Genomic DNA, 23,947 nt, shown 5'->3' with positions numbered 1-23,947 from the left:
TTGCTTTTAACAGAAAATTTCTACAGCTTTTTCCCTTGCAAATACAAAGAAAGTTTAAGCGCTTCACACCTTCGTGTTAAATCATCTGATCTTTTTTGGTCATTCGCTCCTCTTATTAGCGCTTTTGTTCATGAAATTAGATCTCGTTGAAGGCAAACTGATCATATGCTATTCTCCTTACATAACAAGCCTTCGATTTCAAAGGCAACGAGGCTTTTCAGTTTAACGATAAAAGACGAAAGACTTTTACTCTGAAGACTCTCTTGAATTTGATGGAAAAGATTTGTGCGTCGAAATTTAACAGCCCGTGTATGTCTTAGGTGCCAATAGTGCGAATATTTTTTAATTAGCTCTGAGGAGGGAAGTTATAGGCTGCCACATCGGCTCTTGGAGCAGCACACTTTGCTTTCTAGTCTTTCGTTTCTCTTGTCACCATTGGAGTGACTCGAGACTTTCCCCAGTTGATGAAAATCAATGCAAAAGGAATCAAAAATGCAAACATTACAACACCGCCGGTCATGTAAAACGAAGTGATGTAGTTCCCTGTTTAGTCTGCCATCATTCCTGTGGAAGTCAACGCAAAACCAAAGAGAGAAAGATTAGTATGAAGCATCTTGATCAAACGTTACGGAACGAAGCTGGAGAGGTTGATGAATTGGAGAAACGACTCTTGCAAGAGCCTGTCACTAAACTTGTAAATTATGCAAAAGGTTAAAGAGCGCTATTCGATTGAGTTTTTTTTTAAACTAAAAACAGAGAATCAAAACGGCCAATCTGAAGGAGAAAAATTCCTTCAAGAGGCAATAAGGACTCAAAGATAAAACAACAAGTCGTGAGTGGATTTAGGTTAAGGGAGTGGCGTACGTTTTCCAAATCAATCACAGAGCGTGGCAAAAAATTCCTGGATCACTTTCCTTATTAAATTGAAATGGCTCCCGTACCACAAAAAATACAAGAAATGCAGAGGGAGTCATGTAATGAGAACCAGTTGCAGTTTGCTTAAATGCCTTGAGGCTGTGAAGACGGGTCTTATTTGGTTTTAAACTCCTGACTAGGGTAACTGACGTTTTAACCACCGAGACCTTCCGCTTAACACATAACCTGATACAGTACGTGCATGTTGATCTTTACTGTGGCACACAAGTATTGACAAGATCGTGCAGCTCTCATGCAAACATTCTCTAGAACTCATACAAAATGCAGATTTTCTTGAATATAGACCTTCGCCCATATCGACACATTTAACAAATATTTATTCCTTTTTTGAGTGACGAAAGAATTAGCCATACTATGAAAGCTGTATACTAACCAGATTGATGATTGGAATGAACATGCCAAAACTTCCAACCTTTATAATAATGACCACAAAGTGTATGCAGGAAATGTCCAAATGCTGCAGTAAAAAGTGATTCGACCCTTAATTCTTAGTTTTTGTTCCACGTCTAAAGTTTCTGATTCCACATCCACCTCCGATGTTGATTCTACTACGTTTGGATTGAAATTCAAACTCAAAATGCAAACAAGAGCGAAGGTTGCCGTCATTATTCTAAACGTGTTTCTCCATCCAAACGCGTCCAAAAGAGCCTGCAGCAACGGGCCGTTGTAAAGGACAGCTGCACCAGATCCTGGTGCGGTTATACCAACCATCAACGAGAGTTTTTGTTTGAAATACGTTCCAACAACCAGGAAGAATTGTAAATGAAACACGCCCCCATTCCGTACACCAAACCATAAGTAAAGTACATGACAGCGGGGCTTTTAGCGAAGGAAGTCGCTAACAAACCTGCAATGCACAGGATTCCTCCCATACAACATGTGATGCGATATCCAAAGTGATCACATAGATATCCAGCCAGAAAACTGGCAAACCAAACCATGGTCAGGCCGATGGAACCAACCCAGGCTGTTAAAAAGACGATTTTCATTGATATTAGTTCCTTTCATATCAGTAGTTTAAGTACTAATACAAAGTCAGCTGGATGTCTATAGGAAAAACATACTACTGGTTGTTGACGTTTCAAAAGAACATTATCGTGTTCCTCTTCAGACAAGTCTAGTGTCGCAATCCCGCATCTTATCTGCGTTATGAGCCCGGACGCACGTGGGTCACGTACTAATAAGATCTAAGAGTTTTGTGCAGCACTGGAAACCTCTTTATTACAACAATCTACGAACTAAACAGCTGCCGCTTTACCACTTGGTCAAGTATGGTCCCCTAAGTGGACACTCCGTAATAAATGTTTAGAAAATCTGAATTCATTCGTTTACGCTTCCATGATTTCCAACGGATAACTTCAATGGATTTGCTCACTCCATTCCTGATTTTCCAGCATCACTTTACTAAACTGATGCAAAAGTTATTTTACATATAACCTTTTTCGATTCGCAGCTTATACAGCAGATATTAATTTTAGTTGACATTACATAATCAACAGAAAGCCACAAGCTTATTGTTTATGTGGAAGACTCCCCTCATCGGTACTCTGCGGGGGGAAGACTCTTCATAAGGCCGGTTATTTAAAGGAAAGCTGTCGAAGGCTTCAATTATGGACAAACAGTGGATCACAAAAATTCATTATGGATGCGTTGTTTTTTTTTTTAAATAAACAATCGTCTCCATCGTACGCTGCAGGTCTTCTTAAACAGTTTAAAAAAATTCAACGCTTTTAGTGATAAGGCGTTTAGCTCTATTTAACATGGTTTACTGGAACAAGGGTTTGTATTACCACGGCTTAGAAACTCGAAAAATTAAAAACGAGAGAGTAAAAACGAAAAAAACAAACAAAGAAATGATCTCCTGTCGCTCCCACCAAAGCTGGTTCGTTTTATTCATGCTGCTTACACGATTTTATTCATGTAAACAGTTTATTCATGTTGTTTCATTGGGAACTAGAATAGCGCAATCGTTTGGCATCCCTAAAACAGCAGAGGAGCTTCGCTTTTTCAGGCTGCAACTCTGAGAGAATTTATTTCTCTGGGTGTTTCCTGTGGAACTAAGATATAGTGCAATCGTTTTACATCCCTGAAAGAGCAACAGCAGAGAAGCTTGGCTTTTTCAGGCTGCGACTCTGAGAGAATTTATTTCTCTGGGTGTTTCCTGTGGAACTAAGATATAGAGCAATCGTTTTACATCCCTGAAAGAGCAACAGCAGTGAAGCTTGGCTTTTTCAGGCTGCGACCCTGTGAGAATTTATTTATCCGGGTGATACAGTTCAGAATATTAGCTTTTCATATGGTTGTCTTGGTAATCAAATGATTTCGAGTGTAATTTGGAATAAATAAGCACGAGTAAATTTTTTTCGAAGACTAACAAAATTCGTGGTCTTTGAAAAACTTTACAAGTGCTTATTTACTCCAACTTGTACGAGAAAAATCATGTGATTACGTATTAATAATATAAATTAAAAAATACGAGATAGCTTATCATAATTATGCAGAGGCAAAGCGCAAGCATCAAGTGCAAAAATAATTTATTCAAACCCTGCACTTGACATTGTGCGTTCGGTCAAAACAGCCGCTTACGATCAAAACAATAATATACAATGATATTTTTTGGCAATTTGTTTCATCTCTTTTAACTTATATCCAAGCCTGGTAACCGAGTGATAACTATCATACCATCAGCAATAATATGCAACAGTTTTACACAGGTGTCATGTCCGAGCTAAGTTACGGCATTTTCGAAGTCTTTTCTATTTCAGATTGATCTTTCGGTCTTTTAGTCTCGGTTCGGAAATTATTTTTTTGACACCGCTTTTCCGGGATAGGTGTAAAAAATGTCACGACAAGCTACGTGCAGCATTGCTCCCTGCTGATGTTCATCTATTCATTGGGCGAACCTCAGCAGGGGTTGTGATTACAGACCTTCCACCGTGTGTTGCAAAAGATAACAGTTCCTTTGTTAAAGGAATTGCCTTGGAATGGACAATTTTATGGCTATCGATCCTTAACAATGAAAGGACTAGCTTTCACGAGATTGCCCTAATAGCGAAATGTGAAAAAGAACAGTTGCTTTGTTCCATGGATACACCATGGCTATAACAGAGTAGGCGAAAACATGTAATTTAATGTTAACAACTGAGTTGGAAACGTAAATTAGCCACCGTTTAAAAGTTAACGTTTCAAGCGTTAGCCCTTTGTCAGAGCGGATGGAGGAATTGTGGGTTGTGTGTGAGTTTATATGCAGAAAATGGAGCTACACTATTGAAGGGAATATTGTGACGAAAAAACAAGAATAAATTAGTTGAATGAAAAGCGCTCGTTGATACTGTGGGGATTAAGAGTGCCGATTTGGAAGATAAATTTTTGTTCAAGTGTTTTGCGGCTTTCCGAACTGCCTAGATGTAGGGAAAGGCCGAAAACTGCATTAAGCTGTAAAGAATGATTAGGGAGATTAAAATGTCTGGCGACTGGTTTGGATGCGTCACTGTCATTTCTACGTCGTGAAGGTGTTCTCGGAATCGGTCACCTAGTCGTCTTCCAGTTTCACCCATGTGTAACTTTTTGCAATAAGTGCAGGTTATGCAGTAAATGACATTGGCGGAGGTGCCCATAAAGTGATCAGTGATCTTAATGGATCTCTTGGGTCCCGACATTTTCTCTACGTTATAAATGAAAGGACAAGTTTGCATCGTGAGCGAGCGCATTTGAAAGTTCCAAATTGGTCATTGGTTTGAAATGAACCTCTGACCAAAAAGTTGCCATGTTTTTGTCACGTTTAAATTAAATTAGTGGAGTTTGCGAAAAGATAGCACCAGTCTCTGAATCGTTTTGGAGTAATGTAAAGTTTTTAAGAATGATAGATTTAACTGCGTGGTTGTGAGGGTGAAATGTGAGAGTGAATGGAATGCGGTCACTGTTTTCCTATTCAGCCGTTTGTAGTGCTGACTGTCGATCAATTTGTTGGGCACGGTGATGGCCCACTTAAACGACAGAAACCACATCGAAAAAGTGCCACATTGCCTCCGATCTTTCCGAAAAATCAGAGTCGTCACTACATAAACGACGAAGTCTGAGAAACTGTGAAGAAGGTATGGAATTCTTGACATGTGATGGATGCGAGGATGGATACAACAGGTAAATATGTGAGTCTGTAGGTTTGTAGTAAACACTAGTGCATAAACCGTTGCCATAAACCGTTGCAAGAACATTTTTGTTGTTCTCAAGAAGTCGAACTAACACCAAGACGAAAACGCCTTCTTCGAAAATTTGCCTTTCTCTTTACTTTGATGGAATTAGTCTGTCGCAATTAGGGAGGTCAACCCGCAATTAGGGAAGCTAGCTCGCTGTATGTACTGCACTGTTTCTTTTAATCTAGATTTTCTTCGTGGAAAAAGTCAAATAAACATTTATGAAACTCCGAATTGCATAGAGAACAGGCGTTTTCTTTGGCCTTAATACCTCGAATCGAGTATACGCGCGGATTCCGTACGGACAGTTGAGAGAAGAAAGAATTAGATTGTCTATAAGCATAGTCTCTGCTTCTTAGACGTTTCAGTGACAGTGTATGGCATATTTTAAACAGTTTTATATTGGTTCATGACGGTTTTAAAGGGTCATCAAAATGATCATGTCTCAATTTTGTCTTGAAGCCTTTCTATGGTTCGCCGCTTACCTGGACTCCTAATTCCTTACTGTTCACCTGAACACTCGTCAAGGTGTGAGCTGATCACGTTTCAAGCTGAAGATCTGTGCAAAATGGGTCACTTACTTCACTTACCAAAGTTGTTTACTTCTTTGTCTTTCCTTTTACTTGCAATTAAAAGTTTGGTTGTAAGTTAGCGTATAAGATATCATGATTTTGTGTTATATTTTTGTAGAAACGCTGTTCTTACCGATTATTTTTGTCATATTTTTGTTATAATTAACCAGCTTTGCTGAAAATAAAACATATTATGGCAACTTAGCTTTGCAAACATTATCTGTTTAAGGTATGGAGTATCAATGAAATTTGAAATTCTTTATTTTTAAGATGTCGATAAGAAGTACTGTTTAATTTTTTATTTTTCTGTTACATGTATAAGTGAGCAATGATTCTTTCATACCATTCATATAATTCGCATTATTTCATTTCTCATAACGATGGCCTAAATGATCAAATTATAAAGTGTGTGTAAAAAGGTAAATACAATTTTTGCTTTAATTACGGTGAGTGATTTATACTATCAGTAGTAGTCATAAAAAGCGGGTTCCGGTGCATTTTGAAAACAATTTTGATTTCAAGGCAACTCATGAATTTTACCTTGATTTCAAGTCAATCTTGATTAAAAAAAACATTTCTGACGCATTTTCAAAATAACCTTGATTTCAAGAAAACTTGAGTTTTTCACAATGTCTCGTTCGCGAGTTCTGAAGAGAGTGTGAATATTATTCTCTTTAACGATGGGGGTGTTGATTCATTTTTTTCAAATCAACGAATTCCTTTAGGAGGTCACTCAGTTCCAGGAGGAACAATCCAAGCCAGTGGGAGAACGACACTTGCCACTGAAAGAATTTGAGTGAGTGAGAATGATGATGGTTCTGATTGTAATCCTACACCTGTGGTGCCTGCCCCCCTCAGGGCTTGCCCCTTCAAGGCCTGGATCTTCGGATTGCTTTAAACCTCCTCTCTTCCCTCTTTTCCTCCCTCCCTCTTCTACTGTCTTCAGAAAGCTTTTTGCCAGCTGCGACACGCCCTGGGTCTTTATTTGGTTTCGTGTTATTTTTATCATTTGAAGTCAGCTGTTGAGCGGTGGGTTCAGCCGGCGTTTTAGGATTTATGTCAACAGCATTTAGCGTTGGGAGCAACTCTCAATAAGAAAATTACAGAACACGAAAAAACGATTTCAATAGCAGAGGCAAAGCACCTGTCAGTAAGCAGGTTGTTTTCAAAGGCGATTGAAAATAATTCTATCTCTGATATGGAGTTCAACTCGATGTTGCACGAGATTAAGCAGTATGAATCACTGAAAAGACAGTTAAAAAATAAAGCAAAACTCTCTCTAAGGTTGATGTTGACGCTATAAGGGAACAGATAAAAGAAGATCATCGAAAAAATAACGAAGTAAGATTTGAATTTGAAAGAAAATTAGAGGGCTTTTCTCTGTTTATTTCTCGACATAAATTCTAAAGATATACAGATTCAACACAATTAAATGTTATGCGCTTGTTAGATATCTAAGGCACAAAAAGAATTAGATAAAAATATCATGATCACTGACACAAATAGTCTTGAAAATCTTTAGATTAGTCTTAAAGAAGCGAAGTAGTAAATTACTGAAAGCTAACTTGTTATACTTTTCAGTTAACTCAAAAAGATTGATCAAAAAATAAGCTTGCGCCTGTAAAAAATCAGTCAACTTCAATAGCTGTGGCATTTTCTTTCCTGAAATTTCTTTCAATCTTTTCAAAATCTATCCTTGCAAGTTTGAAAAAACACATTACGTCTCCTTGTGTCCCTTTGAGCTTGATCAAGTGTACGTAGTGTTTTATGCATCCGTCCTCATTGTCACGATTCAATCGTATATTAGTGCTGTCAGCAAATACTTTATTTCTTTGAATTTTTTCCTGTCTTTCTTTGGAAGCAAATCAGGTAAATCCTTGTCAGCGACGGTCAGTTCTGGGTAAGCCGCCACTAATTTCGAGAAAATAACCTCAACATCTTCAGGTTTTTTATTGAGCATTTCCTTTACCTGCGCAAGATCATTTCGTGATTTTTAAAACACCGATTCTTGTCCATTCTGACACGTCCGGAACAGTTAGAAGGAAAATAACTTTGAAATAACTAGAAACTTCTGAGGCGTCCGAAAAATTTTTGTAGAAAACAAATAAGAAAAATTCCGGACGCGTCAAAAAAACTTTTGAAGAAAATAAATGAGAAAATTCTGACGCGTCACGAAAGCTTTGAAAGAAAATTAATGAGAAAAATAGGACGCGTCAGAAAAAACTTTGGTAGAAAATAAATGAGGAAATTCTGAAGCGTCAGGATAAATTTTGTAGAAAATGAGAAAAATTTCGGACTCGTCTGGATAACTCTTGTAGAAAATAAACGAGAAAAATATCGGACGCGTGATAAAATATTTTTGTAGAAAATAAATGAGGAAATTCTGAAGCGTCAGGATAAATTTTGTAGAAAATGACAAAAATTTCGGACTCGTCAGGATAACTCTTGTAGAAAACAATTGAGAAAAATTTCGGACGCGTGAGAAATGTTTTTGTAGAAAATAAATGAGAAAAATTTCAGACTCGTCGGGATAGCTTTTGTAGGAAATAAATGAGAAAAATTCCGGACGCTTCAGAAAAATTTTTGAAGAAAATAAATGAGAAAATTCTGACTAGTAAGAAAAATTTTTATAGAAAATAAATAAGAAAAATTTCGGACTCGTCGGGATAGCTTTTGTAGGAAATAAATGAGAAAAATTCCAGACGCTTCAGAAAAATATTTGAAGAAAAAAAATGAGAAAATTCTGACGAGTAAGAAAAATTTTTATAGAAAATATATGAAAAAAAATTCGGACTCGTCGGGTAGCTTTTGTAGGAAATAAATGAGAAAAATTTTGAACGCGTCACAAAAATTTTTGTAGAAAACAAATGAGAAAAATTTCGAATGCCTCACAAAAATTTTTATAGAAAATAAATGAGAAACATTTCGAACGCCTCACAAAAATTTTTGTAGAAAACAAATGCGAAAAATTTCGGACGCGTCCCAAAAATTTTTGTATAAAAATAAATGAGAAAAATTTCGAACGCCTCAAAAAAAATTTTTGTAGAAAATAAATGAGAACAATTTCGAACGCGTCACAAAAATTTTTGTAGAAAATAAATGAGAACAATTTTGAAAGCGTCACAAAAATTTTTGTAGAAAACAAATGAGAAAAATTTCGAACGCCTCACAAAAATATTTGTAGAAAACAAATGAGAACAACTTCGAACGCGTCATAAAAATTTTTGTAGAAAAGAAATGAGAACAATTTCGCACGCGTCACAAAAATTTTTGTAGAAAATAAATGAGAACAATTTCGAACGCCTCACAAAATTTTTTATAGAAAATGAATGAGAAAAATTTCGGACGCCTCAGAAAATTTTTTGTAGAAAACAAATGAGAAAAATTTCGGATGCGTCAGAAAATTCTTTGTAGAAAATAAATGAGAACAATTTCGGACGCCTCGGAAAAACTTTGGAAGAAAATGAATAAGAACAATTTTGGACACCCCGGAAAATCTTTGGAAAAAATAAATGAGAAAATTCTGACGGGTCACAAAAATTTTGGTAGAAAATAAATGAAAACATTTCGGACGCCTCAGCGAAATTTTTGTAGAAAATAGATGAGAAAAATTCCGGACTTGTCAGACAATTTTTGAAGAAAATAAATGAGAAAATTCTGAAGCGTAAAAAAAAGTCTTTGTAGAAAATAAACGACAAAAATTCCGGACGCTTCGGAAAAACTTTTGAAGGAAATAAATGAAGAGAAATTTCGGACGCGTCCGACAGATTTTGATATTATTCACACTCTTTTAAAAACTCGCGGGTGAGACGTTGTGAAAAGTTCAAATTGCCTTGAAATCAAGGCTGTTTTCAAAATGTGTCAAAACTGTTTTTTTTAATCAAGGTTGACTTCAAATCAAGGTAAAATTCATGAGTTGCCTTGAAATCAAGGTTGTTTTCAAAATGTGTCAAAAATTTTTTTTTTTTTTAATCAAGGTTGACTTCAAATCAAGGTAAAATTCATGAGTTGCCTTGAAATCAAGGTTGTTTTCAAAATGTGTCAAAAATTTTTTTTTTTTTAATCAAGGTTGACTTCAAATCAAGGTAAAATTCATGAGTTGCCTTGAAATCAAGGTTGTTTTCAAAATGCGCCAGAACGCGCTTTTTATAACTACTTAGGGTCATAAAAATGATCTCGTCTCAATGATACCTGGAAGCCTCTCCATAGTTCGCCGGCCATCTGAACTCCTCATTCCTCACTCCTCACCCGAAAACTTGTCAAGGTGTGAGCTGATCACTTTTCAAGCTAAAGATGTGTGCAAAATTTGTCACTTACTGCACTTACCAAAGTTTTCCTCTTCTTTGTTTTTCCTCTTACTTAGTTGTAAGTTAGCGTATAAAATATCATGATTTTGTGAAATGTTTTTGTAGAAACACTATTTTTACCAATTATTTTTGTTATAATTAATCATTCATACATTGCTGAAAAGGAGTCTAATTATGGCAACTTAGCTTTGTAAACGTTATCTGGTCAAGGTATAGAGTATCACTGAAATTTGAGATTCTTTAGTTTTAAGATGTCGATAGGAAGTACTGTTTAAAAATTTTCATTTTTCTGTTACATGTATAAGTTAGCAATGATTATTTCATACCATTCATATAATTCGCATTATTTCATTTCTCGTAACGATGAGTTAAACTCAAATTATATTATTACCTGTCACGAAATAGTAAACACAATTTTGCTTTAATTACAGAGAATTAATTATGGTGTTAATTTGACATTAACACTCCTTAGTATTTATCTTTGTTTAGTAACTAAGCAGTATTAAACAATGATGGTTTTTTATAGCCCCTTTTAATATTAATAACAAAAAGAATCTGACGTGCAGAGTTAAGTTTTAACTTTTTGCACTCTGCCTGTTTCCATGAGGGCCCTGCTTGTTTCGTACGTTTTATTAAATGTACATATTGCATAGGTGTATTTTTCTGGACTAAATATTCATTAATATCTGAATCAGAAATCTTATTTTTAAACAGGAATATTTGGGAAGTTTTTTCAACCCAGCTTCACAAATATTTATGAAATTATCAGTATTGAGCTGTCGTGTGCGCACTCTGTAAAGACATCAGGACCTTTCGAAAACAGTCGGCCTCTATTAAATTGAATACCCTTTTCTTATTATCTAAATAGGAGTATCTACATTTCTAGGCAGACAAACAAACGTGCAGTCCTGAATCAAGTAATTTAGCAATAACCGCACAAACTAACCCTTTCCTATTTCAGTACACGCATTTTATTTCAAATACTTGAGTTATCACTGAAATCGGAAATTCTTTATTTTCACGATATTGATGGGAAGTATTGTTTCATATTTTTGTTTAACTGTAACAAGTAAGCAATTATTTCACATCATTCATATAATTCGTATTATTTCGTACCTCCTAACGTTATGTAAACACTCAAGTTATTACTTATCACTAAACAGTGGACGTGATAAGTAAACACAATTTTGCTTTAATTGCAGTGCATGTTTATCGAAGCGTTCATTTCATTTTAATTAGACTGCTTTCATTATATAATTCATAATACTCGTTTGTAATGAAAAATTTCCGAATTCCCCAGGGTTAACTTTTTTAGCTATGACAACTGTCAAACCTCAGGAGTAAAAATAGTAATGTTTTCCAGCACATAAGCAGACAACCATTTCCTGTTTCCTAGATGCGACTGATGCCTCTTACACATTACGGAATCGCGCCCATTGAAAAGCGTCGCCCGAGAAAAGTGGGGTGCCCATGATGCTTTGCGGGCGCAATGACCTAGGAATGAGGTTGCAAACGCTCACCGCCAACTTCGGTCGCTTTAGATCTGAATTGACAAATTCCCAAACGGGAGTTGTAAAATTTCGCTTTGCGTCCGTTTAGAGACAATGGAGATACAATTGGAGCAATTAGCATTGTTTCAAAGTGACGAAATGCTCTTTTCGTCGGTAAAGAGCGAGGGCCGCGTTTGCATATCAAAAGAGCGTGAAGTGTTCATCCGTAAGCTTATGAGCGTGAGCGTGCACCTACGTGGAGCGGGAATCTACGACGTATACTTAAGCTTTTCGAAAAGTAATTAGACTACCGACGTGTTATCTGAAACTGACGGCAATAACGGGCTAAAAAGGAAGGTAAAATTCCGCACAGCCCCACACTACATTATACGTTCAGTTCTTGGATAGAGTGACAAAAACAATACTTTACCATTGGGAAAACAGATTTGTTTTACGATAGTATGGGGCAGTACGGAAATTTTACTAAAAGGAATATTTCTGTGATGTTTTGCTTTCTTGGCGAAGTTGATGGTCGAACCTCGCAAATCTGCCGCATTTGAGTCTTAACACAAATTGAAAACCCGGCATTTGAAAGGTAATTTAATTTTACATCTGACCGATTTTTAAACAATATAACCTAATCAAGATAACGCCACTAATTACGCCTATTCTTCTTCGATGAAAAGCGCTACGTTTCGGTTGTCTGCACAAGAAACAATACTTTCGAACACTGCGTACACGGGGGATTACATGATTGACAGTCGGATTGACAGGCCTGCGTGAAGTTACGCATGCTCTCTTTCTCTTTTCTAACTTATTTGCATTTTCCCGTGCGACGTTTTTTCAATGGGCGCGATTCTGTAATGATGTTTGACCATCTGCAAATTAAGGTTTAATTAATTTTTTGTTATGTATAGATGTCAATTTTACATTCGATTATTCAACAATCCTGAGCGCGTAAAAGGAGATAAACCATTGCATTCGTTCAGTTCTTCGCGGAGAGCTAATCTATAACGAAGAGTCACTACAAAGTCAGTAACGGAGGAAATTGAACGACGACGTCCCAACGGAGTAAGTAACGCTTGCAAGTTTTCTTCTTTTCGTGTTTGATGCAAGATGCTATTATCGGAGACGCATCGAAAAATCTTTTTTCGTTTGAGAAGTTTTATTTCCTTTTAATCCTCGTACGCTGTCCATGAGCATTCTAACTCACAAATCTGAACATTGAGAGAGGGATCTTTTCAAAGCCGGATTCTTACAAATTTTTCGCTGAAGAGATAGTTTAAAGAGTCTAGCTAATCTAGTTCTCTCGCAAATCCTGGCATTTTCAAAATCATCGATAATTTGCAGAAAGTAAGAGCGAGCATTGCGAGTAAATTGTCTTGCTTGGAAACTCAACAAAGTGAACGAGGACTCGAACCCAAAACCGCCCAACCCAGAATTGCTCCCTAGATTCATATGAATATCAGAATAATTCCTTCAAAACTTGTTGCAGGCTCATTTCGTTCATATTAACTTCTGAATTCGTTGTTTTTTTGTTTCTTTCTTTTTCAGAAGAAAATGAAGAGCCTTGTCTTGTTTTTGATAACTTTGGCTCTGGCCAAGTCACTTCCACTCGAGACCGATCAGAACACCGAAGTCGCGCTGAACGAGTACGAGAAGATTGGTAAGTGTTTCAGTTTTTATCAGTTTTATTAGAATCTACCTCAGGTCTAACACGGTGTGCAACATCCAACAATACTTTCGCTAATCAGACTTCTACTATTTTTAAATCAGTTTCCTCTTCCTTTTTTTGCACCTCTCCTTTTAGTTAAAGGAGGGGCCAGCGATCTTTGGCGCACGCAGCTCTTTTAACATAATAAAACGATCTATTTTTTCCCTTTTAATATATTTTTGCTTGTCTTATTCCTTCGCATTTCTGGCAAAGCTCAATATAATATAGAGTGTTAAAATTTTATTTTAAATATACCCATTTTCCACAAGAAAATCAGCGTGATCCCAACCTCTCTTGTTTTTTAGAAATACCTGTTTTCGATTTCGAGGTATCAGATACAGCTGATAAGCTTGAAATTGCTGAAAGAGGTGAGTCCGTCATAATCTGTCGATGATTGCAAAGGTTTTTTTTTCTTTACTTTTTCAAGGTAATACTAAATATCGTGTTTTACAATGTTGCTGTGAGTTGTTCTCAGTGGACTGCCTCCCCATCAATAATATTCTGCATGCGCTAGCTCATGCCTAGCTTCGATAAGCGCTTCATTAATTGGGGCTTGTGAAGTGATGCGCAAAGCTTTCGGAGCTTGTTGCCTGTTTTGAAAAGAACAGAATGACAAGACGTTACTAAATTTCATTTGAATACACTCATTTTGCAGTGAAACCTGATTAGCTCTGTTTCTAGGTGCGAACGTTCTTACTGTAACTAATTGCAAGGCATTCCCATTTCATTTAACCGTGCTGAAATTTCCATTATGAGCAGAAAGCAAAGCTCTTCCCGTTTCCCAATCTCAAGTGAAAAGGCTCCTAAGTGAGTTTCCTTCCCTCTCAAATTTCGCCACCGACAGGAGCGCAACTGGCGCGAGAGCGTGCCCTATTCAAAAGTTAGTTCAGATAACAATAAATGCGAGACCTCTATAGTTCTCTGTGTATCCCAAGTAATGCTACTGGCCCTTAACGAAGCCCCAACCATAAAACAAGGATGTTCAATTACGTGGATTTTTTGTTTGCCCATGTTTTCGAGTTTTGATTAAGTTGTAGAAGTGGATGTGCTTGAAGTCAAAATTTCACTTCTTAAAACGGTACGATGTGAACGTCAAGAACATCCTAGTAATAAGAGGACATATAAATTTTATCATGAGGTAGGATAAGGCTTTGAATTAAATTTGGAGGGAAGTGGAAAGATTTCACTTTCGTAAAAAAAAAAAGGACATTTTGAAGGACAGAATGACCAATTTGTCTCCCACAGGACCTCAATCAAAAAACAGACAAATCAGTCATGAGTCCAAAGGAGATGTATTTTGAAGCTAACCTCATAAAGTGTAATTCAGATGCCAAGTTTCCAGGATATCCGTGAGATGAACGAAAAATTTTTATGAGGATCTTAGAGAGAGAGCGTCTTAAAATACATGTGTTTGCTGGTAATATTTGACGTTGTTGAAATCTTAACTCATAGGTATTAGCGAGGGAATATATGCCTTTGTAAACGTCGAAACAAAGCGCCTCTTGTTCCAGGACGGCCCTAAAATAAAAGGGTCTCGTGGAGCAGAAAAGGGGTGGAAGGCTAGTTCAGGCTTCGAAGCACCAGCTGTTGTCGGCGCTGATGCAAATTACTACAATCGAGCTCTTTGGAAGATCATTCCTCAAGGTAATGACAAATACTTGATCGAAAACTTGGAGACGAAAAGGTACTTGTTTCAAGATGGCCCTGCCATGAAAGGGCCTCGTGGAGCAGAAAAGGGGTGGGCGGCTAGTTCAGGCTTCAAAGCACCTGCTGTTGTCGGAGCTGATGCCAACTACTACAATCGAGCCATCTGGATGATTACTCCACTAAGTGATGGCAAGTACTTCATTGAAAACGTCTTCACGAAGAGGCTCGTGTTTCAAACCGGTCAACCGATTGAAGGGAAGCGTGGAGCAGAAAAGGGGTGGAAGGCTAGTTCGGGCTTCGAAGCACCTGCTGTTGTCGGTGCTGATGCCAACTACTACAACCGAGCCTACTGGATACTACACAAAGTGCGTTAGACCGATAAAAAAAAACGTGCCAACAACGTTAAGGGTAGCAGTTATAATGGAACTGTTAGTAGCTTTTCCTGGGTTGTAGGGCAAGTTTGTCAAATATTTAAACTTCAAGCTTTTGACTGTAGTGTGAGAAATAAAGGCACAAATTAAAAGAGATGATCTAGTTTGCATGGATCTATAGTCGAAGACAGCTGATGAAGAAGGAAGTCAAGGGATAAGAAATTAATTTTTTCTTCCCATCCCCTTGTTAACTTATATTACGACCAGTTTTCATAGGCGAATTTCCGTGCAGGTCTTGCATGATGAAATGAGGATTTTAAAGTTAGTGGCATTTTCAGGCTTTGGAGTGAGCCCATTAAGTTCTAACGTTTTTGAAACAATCAAAAGCAACCACAACTATCGAACAGCATTTGCCTTTGAAAATTACCGTGTGTGGTTAGTATCAAAAATTTCATATCTCACTGAGTAGAACTGAGCTTTGTGTGCATCGACTATTATGCAAAGATAGCTTAAAGTTACCCTTCGATTTTTTTCGGTTTGGAAAAACAAAAAAACGAAAACATTCCAGATCAGACTATAATTTGTACAGTGACAACTGTTCCTCGATCTCACCGAAGATTTCAACAGATTTATACCTAAAATCTTTAATTTTTACATAAACCACTTCACGGGTACAAACCCTTACCATCTCTTTGGTCCATAAACAATAAAGGTGAAGTGCGGCGTGAATGGACGTTACTTAAACGGGAAAGATGAAAACTAGGAAACTGAAATTGAAAATTGTCTATTGTAAATCGGAAATGAAATTATTTACTTAATGCGGAATAAGATTTTAACATACTCTTAAGACTCTGCGCGGGTGCTATTTCTCAATATTATTTTGTTGATATCAACACAAACAGAGCAACGCAATCTGTTCTAAGAAACTATGGACTAAAAAGGCATGAAGCACAAGCTACATTTTCTGTAAATAAATATTGGATTACATCCCTTAAAATTTGCAGATTCGGACAAAATGACGACGTTAGTCCTTATTGTGATCATTTTGCCCATCAACACAGCCACTTACCTATGAAGTACCATTCGTTCTCGGCCATGGCTTTTGTTAAAATGGGCCGGCATTATTTCTCATGGTAATGCCCTGTAATGCTTTGTTTTCCCAGTAATCAGCCGTTTATTTAAATACTTAGCTGCTAAAAGCCTTTTCAATGATTTACATCAACGTATTTAGACTTTACTGGACAAAAATGTAGCAAAATGCCCCTATATGCTTCGTGGTTTGTAACTCGTTTCCACATGAATTCGAATCGACCATGCCAAACCAACCTCCCCTCGTACCAAACCTTACCCTGGACTTCGAATTGGAAACACACAGTCATTTGCTGGAAAGCCAATTATCCCAATAGGAGCACCAGTTTTGTCGTTCCACTTGCTGTGGCTGTTAAATCCTTGCCAAAAACCAAACGAATTATTCGGCTTATTCATTTTAATATTCCAAGGAATGAGACTTGTGTCTTGGCTAAAGCGGTACGCTTTTAACCGTTACCCTTACTTCTTGCATGACTCATAAAGCTAGAATTAGTTGTAGTAGTTAGGCGATCCATAAAGTCCATATAAAACATCATAAGGTGGCCAAACAGAGCCAGTTTCATTGCCATCAGGACTATGTTGAAGTGGGAATGGTTTCTACCCAACTGATTAACTATGCCAAGTACATACTAAATTATGGGGTACTTACCATTTAGGCGAAAAAAACGGAAATTTCGGTAGGAAAATCAAAATGTTCGCGCATTGTGTTTGTAACGTTGTGTCAATCATGGGCCACTGGTCGGTTGGTTACATGGTTATCTCATAGTGCACCCTCAGGCCCAAACCAGCGTTCCGATGAGAATTCAACGACAAAATCAGCGTTTAGTTTATAACCTTCCGTCACTGAAAAAGATTTATCATCAGAATATCTGTTCTTTCTCTTGTGGCATTTAAGTGCCTCATCAACTCCGGGAACAAAACTCCAAAGCTGAGTGTAAAGCTAAGACTGATTGCATTACTCACGGCTGCTGAAATACACACGACCCTTGACCAAGGTGTATCTTGGAACCTTTTACTGCTAAAGAAACGCTTCAGCTTTTTAAAAGCGTTTTCAATGCCCTTTTCTCCATCCATTTGAGTTAGATTTTCCCAAGTCTCCTTAAGAGAACTCAGTCGAGTTACTAAAATTAACTCGGGCGAAAAAATGGCGTGAGCTCCGAGCATGCGCCTCTGTATTCAAATAATATATCACGTTTTCTGCAAACCGGGTTTATATGTCCTTATGTTCAGGTATCATATAGCATGATGCATGAAGTTTTAATATAACGCTCCCTCTGATTGGTTAAGACAGTGTGCTTTGTTAGAGAACAGAAGAAACATTTGGGCATTCTTATGTATTCTCCATCTTAAGTATACTCGTGCTCTCTGGTGGAGAGGGACTGGTGAGGTCCCTGCAGCTAATATAACCTCGCTATTCTAGCTGTTGCGGAATAAGTACTTAATGACTGGCCTAGACGTCATATTTGTTTTCACGACACCTTTAATATTTTCATAGCGAAACCTCAAGTGTCACCATGTGGGTTGTCACCCAGGTCACAAATGGGTGATATTAGCGGTGGTTTTGATTTGCTGACCCTATTTTCCAGCCTATTCATAAGCACAGACTACTTAATGAAGAATTCCAGGCCAGACGTGTTGTAATGTCATCTACTTATGGGCGGATTAACAAAAACTTGACCTTGACCGGATAAAAAGGCGTCTTGAGGCAGGATTCATATACTTGAAGATCGTCTCGTGTGTTCATAAGCCGCTGGATAGTCTAGACAAAATTATGATAAAAAGTTATTTAGAGAGGGTAGCTAAGCGTTTACACGTGACGTGTTTAAAGTCTAAAATTAATATGTGACGCATGAATTTTAAAAAAGGTGCGAGAGTGATTCGTGAATATATGAACTAGCGAATCAGTGAGTTGTTTCTTTCATATAGATCACAAAATGTACAAGCGACTCACGTGATTATTTTTCCATTGTAACTTCAACAAAACTACTTACGCAATCGTATCCAAGGGACCAGACCAATCATTTATCTTGAGGGGGTGGGGGGATGGAGGAATTTGGGGGATCACATGGCTTTCAGGGGGAACATAGGGGGATCAGTTGTCGCTAACAAAGTATAAGGGGGGGGGGGGAGGGATGATGGAAACTTGACCGCAGCAGAAGACATTAAAAACAACGAAAACATTAAACAAATTTCGTAGGTTTATTATGTTGCGAACGCGCGTCGATTTCTCTCCCGTATCTCAAAATAAACAAGTCATTTTTTATTCTTCTTAAATTACGCTGCTAGTTTGGTTAAGACGGTTCGATATAGGCATCGTTCCCTTTTTTTTGCGCTTCTATGGACCTCGACTTGGTCCCGGTCCATTGAAACGCAAAAAAAGAACTCTGCTAATATCTAGCCATCTTGACCTCACGCTTGGTCAATAACGCATATATATCAAAAGCGCAAATTTTCAATCTCTAGAGCCCGGACTTAAGTAGGATACGGTCGAGTCTAAGTAGAAAAAACTCTTTCCGCTGCTTTTAACAGAAATTTTCCACAGCTGTTCCCCATGAAAATAAAGAAAGTTAAAGTACTTCACAGCTTCGTGTTAAATCATCTACCTCCTTTGCTCATTCGTTCCTCTTATTAGCGTTTTTGCCCATAAAATTAAATCTTGTTTAAGGCAAACTAATCATATGCCATTCACCTTACATAGCAAGCCTTCGATTTTAAAGGCAATGAGGCTTTTCAGTTTCACTATAAAAGACGAAAGACTTTTACTCTGAAGACATTTTTAAAGTTGCTGGAAAAGATGGGTGCGATTATTTTTTAATTAGCTCTGAGCAGGGAAATTATTGGCTGCCACATCGGCTCTTGGAGCAGTACACTTTGCTTCTTTGTCTTTCATTTCTCTTGACACTATTGGGCTGACTCGAGACTTTTCCCGGTTGATGAAAATCAATGCAAAGGGAATCAAAAATGCAAACATCACAACACCGCCGGTCATGTAAAACGAATTTATATAGTTCCCTGTTTGGTCTGCCATCATTCCTGTGGAAGTCAACGCAAAACCAAAGAAAGAAAGATTAGTATGAAGCATTCAGATCAAACGTTACGGAACGAAGGTGGAAAGGTTGGTGAGTTGGAGAAACGACTCTTGCAAGAGCCTGTCACTAAACTTGGAAATTATACCACAGGTTAGAGAGCGCTGTTCCATTGAGTTTTGTAAAAACCAAAAGCAGAGAATCAAAACGTCCAATCAGAAGGAGAAAAATTCCTATAAGAGAAAGTAAGCATTCAAATATAAAGAAACCAAACCGCCTAAAACACGGGAACACTGGGGCGACCAAGTCGTGATTGGTTTTAGGTTGAGGGAATGGCGAAATTTTCCAAATCAATCACAGAGCGTGGCAAAAAAAAAAAAAAAGCAAAGCAGTCGTCGATTACTTTCCTTACTTAATTGAAATGGCTCTAGTACAAAAAAATGCAATAAATGCAGAGCGAGTCGTTTAATGATAGCCAGTTGCAGTGTGGAGGCTGCTACCACCTAAAATACAACATTTGACAGTCATCTGAATAAACAATAATGAAAAATATTTACCGAATGGAAACCTATCCCTGCTCAAGCTGTGGCTTTTCAAATGCGAGTGGCCTAAAAACTGGGAATACTTTCAATTTTTGCACGCTCATTATATTTCTGTATTTTATTTTGCACCACGACCATTTTTTTTCGAAGCTACCTAGCATAGAAATTGTATGGGGCATTTACTGCCATGTGAAAGCCACTTATCGTGTAAACTGCGGTAAAAGCCGCAACAACACACGTGAAAAAATATAAGTTTATCATGTGCGCTTGACATCACCAATAAGTTGCTGACACGTCACTGAGGACGAAAAACGACTTCTGGAAGGCGAGTTTGCCACAGGCCCATTTTGGCCGTGTACCTGAAAAGATTTCTTCTGTGGATGGGAAAAGTCAACAACTAATAATTTTGTAAATTGAAAGTTACGCCCATTGTTTCAAGTTCTGTAATGATTCAACGCATTTTTCATCGTGAGCCTTACATCGCCTATCTTTTTTCATTCATTGATAAAGACGACTTGTCTTGTCAGAAAGCGCTATTGTGTTTATAAAATAAACAAAATAATATATGGTAACATGTAAATATGGAATTTGTTTTCTCCTGTTCAACTCGATAACTCACTCATGAACTATCGAGTCGAATACTCAAAGAAAAGTTGCACGTCTACAACCACCCATGTATCATTCTCTTTACATTACATCTTTTCCCTAGCTTTGAAAGAAAGGGATCTACGTTTTCACACCGTTAGATGACAGAAATCCTTTCTTACGTACAAAAAAAAGCGTTGAATAATAAGTACATGATCATGCAGGCGTCTAAAGTTCAAACGAAATGGCTTTTAGGAAAGTAGCATTTAACTTCTGAGCGGAGAAATACTTACCAGCAATTGATCCGCCAGTCGCTGCTGAAAACGAGTAAAGCAGGCATTCGATACAGAATGAAGCTGTTTTTCTTTTTTTGTCCACACAACTAAGTAAGATGTAACACGATGTTGATATAAAAATTCCGTCGCTTGTTCCATAAGCACAGCTAAATACAACTAAGGCCCAGTATTCGGTTGCAGAAGGTAACAGGAGGGCAGATACACCACCAATAAACAGGGACGACTGATAGACAAACACTGGGTTAATCTTTGGATATTCGCACAGTTTTCCTGACAGAATCCGTGCAAGGGATGAGGTAAGGCCAATGAAGATGAACAATCGAGAGGCACTCTGCGCCTTGATCCCAAGATCCTCACAATATTTGACCTAGTTAGGATTTATACAGATTGTGGCTTCATAAATTTGTCAATGGAGCATACGGAGAGAAGAGGAGACGACAGAGAGAATTCCCATTATTCCACAGATCTTCAAAGTAAGCGTCTTAATTTTAAAAGGATTGTATATGTTTAAAAAGGTTGTAAATTGATTTCGAGTGCAGGTCATAGAGTCAATGGTTGTCACTTGCTTGTTCCATGTGCTTAGTAAGCAGACGTGGATATGCACCTCGTCCACATTGATGGTTGGAAAAGGCTGACTATTCACCTAAAAAATAATGTCAGGATCCCGGGGCAATACTTGCCTAAATACCTAGAGGCTGTGAAGACGGGGTGTATTTGGTTTTAAACTCCTGCCTAGAGGAACTGATGTTTTAACAACCGAGACCTTCCCCTTAGCACAAAACCTGATACAAAACGTGCATGTTGATCTTTACTGTGGCACACAAGTATTAACAAGATCGTGCAGCTCTCATGCAAACATTCTCTAGAACTCATACAAAATGCAGATTTTCTTGAATATAGACCTTCGCCCATATCGACACATTTATCAAATATTTTTTCCTTTTTAAATGACAAAAGAATTAGCTATACTATGAAAAGCTGAATACTAACCAGATTGATGATTGGAATGAACATGCCAAAACTTCCAACTGTTATAGAAATGACTACAAAAGTGTAAACAGGAAATGTCCACACGCTGCAGTAAAAAGTGATTCTTCCCTTAATTCCTAGTTTTTGTTCCGCGTCTAAAGTTTCTGATTCCACATCCACCTCCGATGTTGTCTCTACATTTGGATTGAAATTCAAACTCAAAATGCAAACAAGAGCGAAGGTTGCCGTCATTATTCTAAATGTGTTTCTCCATCCAAACGCGTCCAAAAGAGCCTGTAGCAACGGGCCGTTGTAAAGGACACCTGCACCAGATCCTAATGCCGTTATACCAACAGCTAACGAGAGTTTTTGTTTGAAATACGTTCCAACAACCAAGAAGTAAGAGTTGTAAATGAAACAGGCCCCCATTCCGTACACCAAACCGTAAGTAAAGTACATAACAGTGAGGCTATTAGCGAAGGAAGTCGCTACAAAGCCTGCAATGCACAGGAGTCCTCCCATAAAACATGTGATACGACATCCAAAGTGATCACACAGATATCCAGCCAGCAAACTGGCAAACCAAACCATGGCCAGGCCGATGGAGCCAACCCAGGCTGTCAAAAAGATGATATTCATTGATATTAGTTCCATTCATTTTGGTATTTTAAGTACCAATACAAAGTCAGCTGGATATCTCTGGGAAAAACATGCTGTAACGGTTGTTGACCTTTCAAGAGAGTATTATTATGTTCCTCTTTAGACAAGTCTAGTTTTGTGCAGCACTGGAAACTTCTTTATTACAACAATTTACATACTAAACATCTGCCACTTTACCACTTGGTCAAGTAAGGTCACTCAATTGGACGTCCATAATAATGTTCAGAAAATCTGAATTCATTCGTTTACGCTTCCATGATTTCCAATGGATCATTTTAATGGATTTGCTCACTCCATTCCTGGTTTTCCAGCATCACTTTACTAAACTGATGCAAGAGTTATTTTACATATTACTTTTTCGATTCGCAGCTCATACAGAAGATATTAATTTTACATAATCAACAGAAAGCCACAAGCTTATTGTTTATTTGAAAGACTCCCTCATTAGTACTCTGCGGGGGGAAGACTCTTCAGGCTTAAATAACTTAAGGCCGGTTATTTAAACAAAAGTTTTCGAAGGCTGCAATCATGAACAAACAGTGGATCACAACAATTCGCTATGGATGCGTTGTTTTTTTAAAAATGAACAGTCCTCCTCATTGTATAACACAGGTCTTCTAAAACAGTTTGTAAAAATCAACGTTTTCAGTGATAAAGCGTTTGGCTTTATTGAACATGGTTTACATGCGTTACCAACAAGAATGAGAAAAAACAACAGCAAGCGGTCTCGTGTCGCTTCCGCGAAAGCTTTTTCGTTTTATTCATACTGGTTATTTACATGATTGTCTCGTAGTGCGCCCTCAGGTCTAAGCCAGTCTTCTGACGAGAACTGAACGACAAAACCAGCATTTAGCTCATAAATTTCCGTTGCTTAAACAGATTTGTGATCAGCATACCTGTCCTTTCTCTTGTGGCATTAAAGTGCCTCATCAACTCCGGGAACAAAACTCCAAAGCTGAGTGTAAAGCCAAGGTTGATTGCATTACACACAGCCGCTGAAATACACACGACCCATGACCACGAGCTGTCTTGGAACCTTTTACCACGAAAGAAACGCTTCAACTTTTTAAAAGCGATGCCCTCCTCTCCATCCATTTGAGTTAGATTTTCCTATGGTTTCCTGAAGAGAACTCTCTCAAGTTATTACAATTAAGCTTGGCAAAAAATGGCGTGAATTACAAGCATGCGCCTCTGTATCCAAACAAAGCCATTTCATGTACTTCACAACAACATCACGCCAGGGGCCAAATTTGATCGATGAATCAAATCTTATTTTTAAATTTAATCACGTTTTCTGCAAACCGGGTTTATGTATCATTATGTTTAGGTAGCTAATCGCATGATACACGAAGTTTCAATACAACGCTCCCTCTGATTGGTTAGAACAGTCTGCTTTATTAGAGTACGGTTTAGCCTCACGATCGTAACTGTTGCGGAATAAGCACTTAATGACAGGCCTAGACGCAACATTTGTTTTCACGACACCTTTAGTATTCCCATGGCGAAACCTCAAATGTCACTCGGTGGGTTGTCACCCATGTCACACACGG

The 23,947-nt window shown here is 37.8% G+C and overlaps 2 protein-coding genes and 1 pseudogene across 4 annotated transcripts; 1 reads left to right on the top strand and 2 right to left on the bottom strand.

The window, feature by feature from the left end:
• Positions 1–425: 425 nt before the first annotated feature.
• Positions 426–23,638, bottom strand: LOC113677664 (monocarboxylate transporter 10). Of its 2 annotated transcripts, none has more exons than XM_089212830.1 (4): positions 23,294–23,617; positions 21,759–22,354; positions 20,766–21,135; positions 426–564 (listed from the first exon to the last, which is right to left on the bottom strand). In XM_089212830.1, the coding sequence occupies exons 1-4, from the start codon at positions 23,490–23,492 to the stop codon at positions 548–550; spliced, it is 1,182 nt and encodes a 393-aa protein (XP_089068956.1). In that variant the 5' UTR covers positions 23,493–23,617; the 3' UTR covers positions 426–547. The 2 variants fall into 2 exon arrangements, with proteins under 2 accessions (XP_089068956.1, XP_089068955.1); XM_089212829.1 differs by lacking the exon at positions 426–564 and adding an exon at positions 18,500–19,352 and having other exon boundaries at positions 23,294–23,638.
• LOC149042315 (monocarboxylate transporter 10-like) lies at positions 1,289–17,393 on the bottom strand (annotated as a pseudogene).
• Positions 12,369–15,386, top strand: LOC149042316 (uncharacterized). 2 transcript variants are annotated; one of them, XM_089212841.1, is made up of 4 exons: positions 12,369–12,569; positions 13,053–13,164; positions 13,518–13,580; positions 14,665–15,386. In XM_089212841.1, exons 2-4 carry the CDS (start codon positions 13,059–13,061, stop codon positions 15,231–15,233), a joined length of 738 nt encoding a protein of 245 aa, XP_089068967.1. In that variant the 5' UTR covers positions 12,369–12,569; positions 13,053–13,058; the 3' UTR covers positions 15,234–15,386. The 2 variants fall into 2 exon arrangements, with proteins under 2 accessions (XP_089068967.1, XP_089068968.1); XM_089212842.1 differs by having other exon boundaries at positions 12,416–12,569; positions 13,056–13,164.
• Positions 23,639–23,947: the final 309 nt, after the last annotated feature.

This window comes from Pocillopora damicornis, chromosome 7 (assembly GCF_964200805.1).
Source record: "Pocillopora damicornis chromosome 7, jaPocDami1.2, whole genome shotgun sequence".
Classification (NCBI taxonomy): Eukaryota; Metazoa; Cnidaria; class Anthozoa; order Scleractinia; family Pocilloporidae; genus Pocillopora; species Pocillopora damicornis.
Note: the sequence above shows the minus strand (reverse complement) of the source record. Positions and strands in the feature narration are given on the sequence as shown.